Source organism: Calliphora vicina, chromosome 1, assembly GCF_958450345.1.
Source record: "Calliphora vicina chromosome 1, idCalVici1.1, whole genome shotgun sequence".
Taxonomy (NCBI): Eukaryota; Metazoa; Arthropoda; class Insecta; order Diptera; family Calliphoridae; genus Calliphora; species Calliphora vicina.
In genome coordinates, this window is record NC_088780.1 from 119,860,985 (window position 1) to 119,873,237 (window position 12,253).

The 12,253-nt window shown below is 29.4% G+C and overlaps 1 protein-coding gene across 2 annotated transcripts in view; it reads left to right on the top strand.

Annotated features, from left to right (window-relative positions):
• The first annotated feature begins 4,935 nt into the window (after positions 1–4,935).
• The window catches only part of Octalpha2R (alpha2-adrenergic-like octopamine receptor), a 234,068-nt gene continuing 226,750 nt past the window's right edge, over positions 4,936–12,253 (top strand). For both annotated transcript variants that reach the window (XM_065506768.1, XM_065506776.1), the window contains exon 1: positions 4,936–6,387. In XM_065506768.1, coding sequence (XP_065362840.1) covers positions 5,422–6,387 — 966 coding nt within the window. In that variant the 5' untranslated portion in view covers positions 4,936–5,421. The remainder of the gene's footprint in view (positions 6,388–12,253) is intronic.

A 12,253-nucleotide genomic window follows, 5' to 3' on the forward strand; every position in this document is an offset into this window, starting at 1 on the left:
TAATATAAAGTAAGCAAAAAAAACTATTTATTACAAGTCCCCAAATAAATCGAAAACACAGTGCAACAATGAAGCCATAGGGTTTATAATACTTACTTAAAGCAGGTCAATTCTATGGTATTGCCTATATTTGCTAGTTTGCTCTTGTGTCTTAGAAAATCTTTGAAATTCATGTGTTATTTGGCGCCAATTGGTATTGTTCCAGTAATTCTAGTGAAATGCAAAATACAAAGCATTTCTGAGAGATTATTGTAAACTTGAACTTGCCTAAGTCTAATAAATCTCTAATAGAATACTCAGAACTCTTTTATTTGTCTTACGGCTAATTCGTTACGTTGTAGTAGAAATTTTGAAAATAATTTTGAATAACAACAAGTGTTTACTACAATTGTTTTTGCAAAGTCTGTGCTAAATTAATTAAAATCCAAATGAAAGTTCTCTACTATTTGTTCAACACCTGTGTCCCTACACATTGACATTTTCAAACGCTTTACAAATATCATTAATACTATGGAAGCTGGTTGGTTGCCTAAGAAATCTTTTTCATTGTTTTTGGTTATGAAATGAGGAGGATAGGCATATATATACATTAGAGCGACTCACTGCGTAGGGAGTTGAAAAAAAGTGATTTTGCCCTCTCATAATAAACCTTAGTTTATTTTATGATGTTTCCCAAAAATTTTGTGATAACGGTTCGTGAGATGGACCATTTTAACCCAGATATGCAGACTGCTTGAGCTTGATCATTTTAAAAGTACTTTTATTTTGGAAGCAAATGAGATATAAAAAACATTGCAAATATAGTTTTTTAAAAATTTATTGAAACAAGTGGTTTTTTAAGTCGTCCTATATATAGGACATTGGGGTCACAACAACAAAACTAAAACGCAATAATGAAACATTCATGCAATCAAGCTACTATTCATAAATATAAATTCCAAACAAGTAAGAAAGTATGGTCGGTCAAGCCCGACCATATAATACCCTACACCAAGTAAATGAGTAAAAATATTTTTCTTTTCAAATATCAATAATTTATATTTTTGAGTGATTTTCGGAAGTGGGCCTTATATGGGAGCTATGACCAATTATGGACCGATCACCATGAAATTAGGTCGTGCGATTTATGTCTATATGAAAGTTTACTATGTTGAATTGTTTGAGTATACCAACATTTTTAAGCGATTTATGCACGTTAAAGTGATTTTCGGAAGCGGGTCTATATGGGAGCTATGACTAATTATGGACCGATCGTAACAAAATTTGGTGACATGAATTTTGTATATATAAAACTTATTTGGAGCGAAATTTGTGTAGATACATAGATAAATTAAACGTTTATGACCGATAAAGTCCAATTTCGAGGGGACATTTGTATGGGGGCTAGGTGAAATAATGGACCGATTTCAGCCAGTTTCAATAGGCTTGGTCCTTGGGCCGAAAAAGTAATATGTACCAAATTTGATCGAAATATCTTCAAAATTGCGACCTGTACTCTGCGCACAAGGTTTACATGGACAGCCAGCCAGCCAGCCAGCCAGCCAGCCAGCCAACCAGACGTACGGACGGACGGACGGACATCGTTTAATCGACTCAGAAAGTGATTCTAAGTCGATCGGTATACTTTAAGGTGGGTGTTAGACTAATATTTTTGGGCGTTACAAACATCTGCACAAACGCATAATACCCTCCCCACTATGGTGGTGTAGGGTATAAAAAATATAGTATTTATTCACTTGTAAATGTACAAAATTTTATTTTCCGTACAAACGAGATATGTCCATAATGACTGAATATGGGCATTATGAAAATATCACAAATTAAAAATTCAATAACTCAAAAATAGTAGCAACAAATAATGCGATCACAGAATCTCCCATGAGGTATTGGTGAGTACTATGTATGTGAACAAAGAAATGGTATTTTGATAAACGTGAAGTATCCTGTAAACGAGAACTACATGTAGTACAGTCGGCATATCTGGGTTAAAAAAAACTATTTATTCAGTTTTTTGCAAATATTTACATTTTCTCCCAAGACAACTCCTACAATTTGGTTTATCATTTGAAGAAGCCTCTTAAGACACATCTAATGGTATAAATATCATGTTTAACCTGGGCTATACCACATTTTGTATAGTATTTCAAGGATTTTTTTATGTGAATGTTAATTTTTTTTTAAATAATTTCAAATAATTAAAAAATTATCTTGATTTAAGAACTGGATCGTTAATTGTATTTTCAAAATTCGTACTAGTTGGTGTGTTATCGGACATTTGTAATTTTTTACAGTAATATTAGGCATTTTTAAAACCAACGGTTGTTCTACAAAAAATTAAAAAAAAATATATATTGAAACGAACAAGTTTGTTTTTAGTGTTGGGTAAAATGTTTGCGGCTTCCAGCATAAATATGTTTGTATACAGTAGATGTACATCTCAGTAATAAAGTGGAAAATTTTGCAAATTTTAAAATTTTGCATATTTTAAAATTTTTGCAGTTGCTTTATTAAAAAATTAGCTTGAAATACGTTTTAATTGCTATTATATAGCCATCTGAGAAGCATATTCTTAATACACACTTAAAGCTCATCTCACTCTCCAAAAAAATTACGTTGTTTACCCTCGTGTGTTGTTTTCGTGCATATTTTTCACTAGCAACATATTCTTGTTATGAAAGTCAAGATTTACCATCAATGACATATTTATTTGGCCGAAACAGCTCATTTGACGACAAAAAATGCTGTTCGTAGTGCAAAATACATAGTACATAATTATATATGTGTTGAAAACCACACATTTGTTTTAACCACATCACTTTTCAAATATCTCACTGTCATAATATATTTTTTTGTTGGAAAATCCACAAAAAAGATGAATGTTAAGATTATCGCTGCCAAATGTGCCAAAGTTTGTAAAAATGCGTGAATGTCTTTAAGAAATAAGGGTTTCCTGTGGGCATAGTAATAACGTAATTTAAATGAATTTCTTTAATTTACATATAAAATGTGAATTTTCTAAAACTTTAAAGAAAATTCTTAAAATATTTCAATTTTACATATTTACATACATATGTATATTATGAGTAATTTCACATTAAAATTGTGTATAAATTTCTAATATGTAGTTAAAGTTTGCAATAAAAACACAGTATAAATGTTTGCCATAAACTAAAAATTTTCATCAAGTTGCACGCAAAATAGAATGCTCAGCTTATTGAACAAATAACTTTTGAACTTGAAATAAAAACTCAAACGTCTGAAAGTCTAAGAAATGTCTTTAACTATTAAAGATTTGTAATTTTACCCATTTTGTATTTATTTCCCTCAATATTCTTTTCGCCAATACGAAATTTTTGGTGGAGTCGAAAATTTAATACGATAAATATAGTTTATACTTCAGTATGAATTTCATTTTGATACTCATAAAATTTAAGGAGCTAAATGCTTTAGAGTGTATGTATATTATAAAATATACATTAGGGTGGGCCTTTTTGTAAGGACAAACATTTTTCGATATTGTGCCACCGATTTTTCGATAGCTTTTGGCATAAGAAAAAAATCATGTTCGAGGCTCCCAAATTTAAAGTTTTTGACTTTTTCTCAACTTTTATTTAAATATATCATATCCAAGGTAAAACTGTACGCCTAAAATGATGGAAATATATTTTTTTCGAAAAACAAATGTTTTTTTTTCTGGTTTTTAAACGAGTTTTTGTCGAAAAAATTGGTCATAGCTTCTACTTCCCACTTCCGAAAATCAGTCAAAAATATGAATTATTGAAATTTTAATAGAAAAATGTTTTTGCTCTTTTACTTAGAGTACGGTATTATATGGTCGGGCTTGACCGATCATACTTTCTTACTTGTTTTTTTTATTATTTTTATGGCTCCAAACCAATTTTTGTGTATTTTCTCCCATGTCAAATAGCAAATTTCTAAAGATATTTCCACATTAAAGGTGACAGTGATATCAGTTTTCGGGAAAAAAAATATTTTGAACGAGTTTTGGTAGAATTATTTTTTCGGTAAGATATCGCCATCGTTTTAAGCATACAATTTTACCTTCGATGGGATATATTTGAAAAAAATTTAAATTGGTGAATTTTTTTTGAACATACCACTAAATAAAACCTTTAAAATTTAAAGCGTAAAAAATTAATTCTACAAAAACTCAATTTTAGCGTACAATTTAAAAAAAAATAAATCAACCGATTTTTTTTTTGTTACCGACTAAAACAAACCTTAAAAATAAAAGTTGAGTAAAAGTCAAAACATTTAAATTTGGACGCCTCGAAAATAATTTTTTTGATATGTCGTATTGGAACATTTTTTTTTCTCATGACAAAAGCTATCGAAAAATCGATTGCTAAATCGACCCACCTTAATATACATACTAACATATATAACATATATACTATGAAATACGCAACATTTTTTAATTAAAATTTCTCTATGAAAAGAAAGCATTCTGCATCATGATAGTAAATAAAAGTTGCCACAGAACTTAAATTTTGTTCCAAATAAGATGATAAAAGTAACCATTAATCAAGGGACAGATATTCGAGTCTAGGGGGTACAACACAATTTTTAGACAACAAACTTTCCCACATTTTGATTTTAAATAATGTCTGCATACCATCAGCAGTTTTCAATTTATAATGCATTTATTTTTCGTTACATTATATTCCTCAAATTTTAATATATTCGAGAGGAATGAAGTTTTTATTATTATTTTTACTTAGTTATTAGTAATAACGATCTTTCTTTATAACTTTAGTCTCAGAATCACACTGAATCCCTGGTCCAACTGCTATGTCTGCTCATATAAATGTTCACGTAAAAATTGTGTTTACTCAAAATTATTTTAGTAAATTTTTCCTTTGATGATTTTTTACATCTAAAAACTATTTTTTCTTTTTTAAATTTCAGATACAAAAATTAAACTAATATAATTAAATGCAATTAAATTATTAAAAATAATCTTCTGTAAAATAAAATCTACGCCGAATAAAATTGTTTAAAATAACAACAAAGAAACCTAAACTGTTTATAATCAAAAAAAAAAAAAAAATAATTAAAAACACTTAAATAAGAAAATTATGAAAATATTAAAATTAATAATTAAATTATAATTAGAAATAGTGGCAAAAGGAACAAAACAGAAAAATAGTGTAAACAAATTTGTAAAATACTTTGAAGAATAAAATATAAAACACGGAACAGAATCCAAACGCTTTATGGAATAAATGGAAAAATAACAGTAATCTAAAAAAAAAGACACGGGGACCAACATGCAAGAAATGTAAACGCAATAAAATTGTATAAATTAAAAAAAATATAAAAATAATAGAAATAGAAATTAAAACACCAAATAAACAAGAAAACTAAACTAAAGTATTTAAATAAAAGCTGAAACAAAACATGGATTACAATAACCCATTGGACACTAATCTTAATACTGGAAATATCAGCACAGATGACTTCTTGGCAATATTTACCTCCACATCAACCACGGCCACCAATGAGGCGGGCGGTGGTCCAGGTGGAGGGAGAGGAGGTGGTGGTGTGGGTGTAAAAACCTATTTAAATAAAGCCAATAGTACATTAACAACAGCTAATACCACATTAAATCCGCCCTTACTGACCGTAGACGGTCAATATACAGTCACCAGTCTTCTAGAAACTTCCCTTACCGGCTCCACACTACAAAGTCCCCTTGAGGGAGCCGACATTAATGACACACTCTTCCTGTTAACATCCAACATTTACAATGCCACAACCTCCAATGGTGTTACGTCGACAATTAATCTGACCTCCTCGTATGGCAATTACAACAGCATAAATCAAAACTACTCAACATTCAATGGCAGCAATATCACCGAAGTCGTCTGGGATGGCCGCTATCCTAGTGGCTATACGCTTACCCATATTATTATAGCCTCCATTATAGTGACCATACTAATGATTGTCATCATTGTGGGCAATATGCTGGTCATTATTGCCATTGCCACCGAGAAATCCCTAAAGAATATACAAAACTGGTTCATAGCCTCCTTGGCGGTGGCGGACTTCTTTTTGGGTCTTATAATTATGCCATTCTCGTTGGCCAACGAGCTGATGGGCTACTGGATATTTGGCAGCTGGTGGTGTGATGTGCACTCGGCCATGGATGTGCTGCTGTGCACGGCTTCAATTATGAATTTGTGTCTGATATCGCTGGATCGGTATTGGAGCATTACGAAGGCAGTCGATTATCTAAAGTCACGTACACCGGCACGTGCAGCTTTAATGATTGCTGCCGTTTGGATTATGTCTGCACTAATATGTATACCCCCGCTGTTGGGTTGGAAAGTGAAAATGCCGGAGGGGCCATTGCCAAAGTGTGCGGTAAGTACAAATGCATTTTCTCTTTCGTTAGTTGTTTTTTGTCAGATGAAAATTTCGAAAATTCATGTGCAAATATTTATTGAATGTGAGAGCGGGAGCGCATAATGGGGGAAACCAAAATAAATTGTGTAATTTATACATCAATTAGTTGCAAATACACAAAAGCATTGTTTGCAAAGTGGCAGTGAGTAAGGGTGGGCAAAAGGGCTGTTGTAAATGGCAAAACAACTTAAATGTACCATATATTGTAATTAGTATTTAATTTAATTTCCTTTTATTTTTTTACTGGCTCTATTTGTCTACGTATTATGACATTATACATACATATGTCAATAAACAAATACTTAATAAAAAAAAAACACAATAATAATTTGTATTTATTTATTTGTTTTGTTGTTTCTCCTCCTCATTTGACTTTAAACATTTGGGGGATTCTAATGGTCTGCTACTAAGTCATATTATCATAATGTCCTAATATATTATGATAGTTTAAACAAATTGTTGTTGTGCTGTGAACAATAAAGTTCTAAACTAATAAGACTTTTGAACTATGTTTATTGTTTTGTCATAAAATAACACTTTTTTATTTAAAGCAAAACAACAATTTGATTCAACTATCATACTATGTTAGGATAATATGACAATATGCCTTAATAGCAGACCTTTTGAATACATCATTTTTACTTTGCTTTACAATTTTATAATAACTATACATTTTTTATTTTAAATATATTTGTATGTACTTTGCCGTTTAATATTACTTTGGGGATTAGAGATAAACAAATTGCATGTACGAGTATGTAAATTTAAATCAATATTCTATTGAAGCCACTTCAATTACGCATTTCCCATGGCTGTGAATTTAATGCTGGTAGCAATTGTTTAGGCTTTATACGTAGAGCTTTGAAAACCGATCAAGGTTGTTTTAAAAATGTATAGACAAATTTAATTAAAGACAAATATTTTCTTTAGAATATTTGTAAAAATTATTTTAGACGAATAATAGATTGATGTTTAAACAAGGTTTCTTTTTAAAAAATGTCTCCTTAATTAATTATATATTTATTTTACAAAGATAGATAGATTTTTGTAGAAAATTTACCTTTAAAGAAATTTTAGTTAATTAAAAATAGAATTTTTCTATAAAAAATCCATGTTAAGGAAATATAAAGTTTTTCTATGTAAAGTTTTCGTTAAGGAGTTAGGAGTTGCTGTATAGAAAAACTATCATTAATGAAGGAGAGTTTTTGTCTATAAAATTATTCACGTTACTGATATCAACAATTTTCTATATAAAAATGCCTGTTAATGATAGACAGACTTTTTCTATAGAAAAATTCTCGTTTTTATATAGAAAATGTGTATTTAATGAAACAACTACCAGCGACTGTCCCTCATGTTAGAGGCGGCTGGAAGCGAGCGTCGGATCTTGTAACAAGCGGCTCGCTTTATAAACTTGTTGTAAGGATTTAGCTTTTCTATGGAAAAGTAATTTTTAATGAAAGAGAGAGACATTTTTTTATATACACATTTTCTTTAAGGAAAGAGAGAGAAAGTTTTTCTACAGAAAAATCCTCCTTAGTGAAGTGATAGTTTTTCTATAAAAAAAATGTCCTTTAATGAAAGATATGTTTTTATCTAAAGGAAATTTGTCTCTAATGAAATATAATTAAAGAGATTTTTCCTTGGCACAATTTGTTCTTGTGTACTTTCCAAAGCCATTTATTTTATTAATATTTAATTTTCAAATCCTTTTTAATATACAAATTTATAAGGCTTTGCCATATATAATTTAAAATTTTTCCACAATCTAAAAGGGTACAGCAGCATAAATCTAGCTAGAGACAGCTATTTTGTTAAATTCAATTTGTCGTTTGGTACATAAATGTTTTATTACACAGTAGAGATGAGCGATATTTTCATACCTGTGATTTAATCATTGTGATTGAAATATCACTGCTAACAAGTGTTACTGAATATAGTAATTAACAGGTACATTTAAGTCGATATTTCATATTTTTCAACATACTATTAAATGTGGTTCTTTTAAATTTTTCAACATTCACTGGTAATAACTATTAACGAATATGTATAACAAGTAACAGATATTTTTAAAGTCGTTCTATAACAGGTTTGAATATACTGTTAATTCAGAGTTATATGAGTGTCTCTCCCACATAGTGTATAAAATGAAATGTTAAGTAACATATCAGTTCCCTTACTTGCTTCGTCTTTGCTTAATTCTGTTATTATGCTATGTTTATTAACATATTAGTTTCAATATAAACGAAATAATAAGAACAGTGATTTATAAACTACGTTCACTGAGAACGACGTTCTTCAAAAATCATGGGATCGCCCATCTCTACCACGCAGTTAATACATTTTTGTTTAATTTAAGTTACTTTAGCTGTAAAAAAATATACATTTTAAATTAAAAAGAAAAAAGGGTGGCCTATTTTAAGGCTCTAATATAATTTAATGGCTACAGTCTACCTTTAGGCTTTGTGTAAAATGCAAAGGAATAATGAATAGAGTAATGTAATTCCATTTCTCTTTTTGATAAAAAATTTAAATTTCTGCCACAATAAATTGATAAATTTCCCAACAAAATATAAAAAATTAACTTACATCTGCTACCTTTATAGAAAAGTATTTTATGTGTGTGTGTTTTTTTTTTATTTAGCTCCTTTTGTATTTGGTTCTGTAGCAACGTTTACAAAGGAGAAAATATATCGAATGAAATAACAAAAAGGGAAATCCTTTAAGCGTTAAAATTTACACACATTTTAACGGAATGAAATATAATAAATACACGCACCAACAACATCAGCTTTACATTATTCAAGCCAATAAAATAATCATTGATAGAAAACGTGAAACATGAGATGAAAAAAATATATATAAAGAAAGCGTTAAATAAAATGAACACTTCTTATGCTACCCAACAGCTTAACACTTGCAGCGAAATGAATAAATGAAAGTAGAAAAAATGTGTGATAAATCACAAAATCAGCTAAAATAAAACCTTCTACATACTACGATGACAATCGACACACGATATTTTACACACTCTCATGTAAGAGCATATGGGTAATATCATATAATGTAGCACAATCACGTAACCCTTTAATATCTAATTGATAGAATATATTTTTGAAATATTTTTTTTTTTAAATATATCGTAACACATAAATAAACAAGTTAGAAAGTACGGTCAGTCAATCACGTCACTAATTAAATGAGAAAGAACATTTTTCTTTTAAAATATCAATAATTTATATTCGTGAGTATTTTTCGGAAGTGGGCCTTATATGGGAGCTATGAACAATTATGGACCGATTATCATGAAATTAGGTCGTGTGATTTATGTCTATATGAAAGTTATTTATGTTGAATTTTGTGTGTACACCAACATTTTTAAAGTTATTTTCGTAAGCGTTGACTAACTAAGAATTTGGTGACATGAATTTTGTATAAATAACACTTATTTTGAGGGGAATTTGTGGAGATACATATATAAATTAAACGTTTATGACCTATAAAGTCCAATTTCGGAAGGACATTTGTATACGGACTAGGTGAAATAATGGACCGATTTCAGTCAGTTTCAATAGGTTTCGTCCATGGGCCGAAAAAATTATATGTACCAAATTTGATCGAAATATCTTCAAAATTGCGACCTGTACTTTGCGCACAAGGTTTACACTCAGAAAATGATTCTAAGTAGATCGGTATACTTTAACACATTGCACTTTCAGCAAATAAGATGCTGGGGCCACAGCATTTTCTTTGCGTAATTTCTTCGAAAACGTCAATATTGGAATTTAGGCTACTGTCAGTAATATTTACTGCTTAGAAACAAATTTTTTTTATAAATAAGAGGGTCTTACGAAATGGCGAAAAAGAATTTTTTATGGGATACTGAGTTAGAAAAAATACACAGTACAAGTTCAGAAAGTGATGAAGAATGTGAAGATTACAGTTTTGATGAGGAACTTCCAGACAACATCGTAAAAATTCTTAAAATGCAGCACTATTGTCTGACATGGCTAGAGAGAATAACAGTCGTGTCGGACATATGTGTCCGACGCACAGTGGGTTGAATGGTACCCAAAGTGGCGATTAATTCATAGAAGCCGTAGTTTTAAAATATTATACTTTTTTATTGATGAGTTATTTAAGCACATAAAAACACAGCATTTTGGAAAAAAAGTCCTTTTTTCACAATTTATGCTGTAACTTTGGAATGGAAAGCGATAAATTATTGAATAAAATTGGAAATTAAAGCATACTTAATGTGCTATTAAAAAATTCAAAATATAAATTTATTGTATGTATTTATATTAGTATAAATTTAATTTAGAATCCAATTTTAGTTTTACACAAAATTGTATAAATTTACAAATTTTTTCAAAAAAGTCATAAAAGAGAATATTATAATTTTTTAGTACTGAATAATCATAAATCCATAAAAACACAGCACTTTAGAAAAAAAAGTTTAAAAAAAAAATTTTTTAACCCGTTAAATGCATTATTGTTTTTTGGAAAAAAAAACCTTAGCTCACAATTTATGCTATAACTTTGGAATGGAAAGCGATAAATTATTGAATAAAATTGGAAATTAAAGCATACTTCATGAGCTACGTCGCGACGTGGCGTAAACCGCATAGTGCAGTGTCACACATATGTTTCCGACGTGGCAGTCAATGTGTTAATGTGGGTGTTAGACTAATATTTTTTGACGTTACAAATATTTTCATAGAAACAAATTAAAATAAATATTGTCGAATTTGAAAAAATAACGAAAAAAATATAAAATAAAGCGAAACTTTTTATAACATTTTTTGGAATATGCATATTATTTACACATTTTATGAAAGCTTAATTATTTGCCAATGCATAATTGTTTAAAATTTTGAAATTGGTGTAAAAATGTGTGAGTTAGAGGTACTAAAGTACAACGACCTACCCTAAAACAAAATTTTGAGGGTGTTTAAAAATCTCTGAAAACGGTTTAAGTATGTCTTCACTTAGGCCTACAAGCCCCATCGCTTTTCCTGTTCTGACAAAAAGTGTTATTTTGTAGCAGAGTGTTATTAAGGACGACAAAAATAAACAAAATGTTCGATAACTTTTTATTTGGAGAACTTATAATATGATTTTTTACCCTAAATTTACTGATGATATAATATATAGATATTAAAGAAAATCTACAAAATTAACTATTTTTTTTGTTCGTACAATTTTGAGTCATAAATTGTTACATATTTTTAATTCACCCATATGTATCATATTATCAAGCATTCGCATATGGAAACGGAAATCAATGTTTATATAATGTGTATAAATAATACATATGTACCTATATGAATGCGTATGTGTATGTAAGCTTTAACCCATTATCGCCGGATGAATGAAAAAATACCCAAAAATAGAGCAGTTTTAGAAAAATTCTAAGTATGGCCAGGTGAGAGTTAGCGCAAATCCGTTTTCATGGCTAATAAAGGAAGAATAGGAATATTTAAATAAAAATTTGGTTCTTAACTCTCCGTTACTCGCAACTGATCTAATTGATACAGGCAAAATTTTTTATTGTAAATTTTTTTAAACACCTTAAGATTTAAGCTATTTTTTGATAAAAATATATTTATACTGCAATTTTATTTGTCTTATTCTTTTAAATACTTTGAATTTAATATTGTTTTTATGTTTTCGAAATAAAAAGTGAAGAGATTATTTTCAAACGCGCCTTTCTGTCGTTGATATCAATTTTATACACTGCGACTAGTCTCGATTGAAAATGATTGCGACTAACGGAGGGTTAAAAAAATGTTTTTTTTCGAGTTTAATTGAGATAACTTTT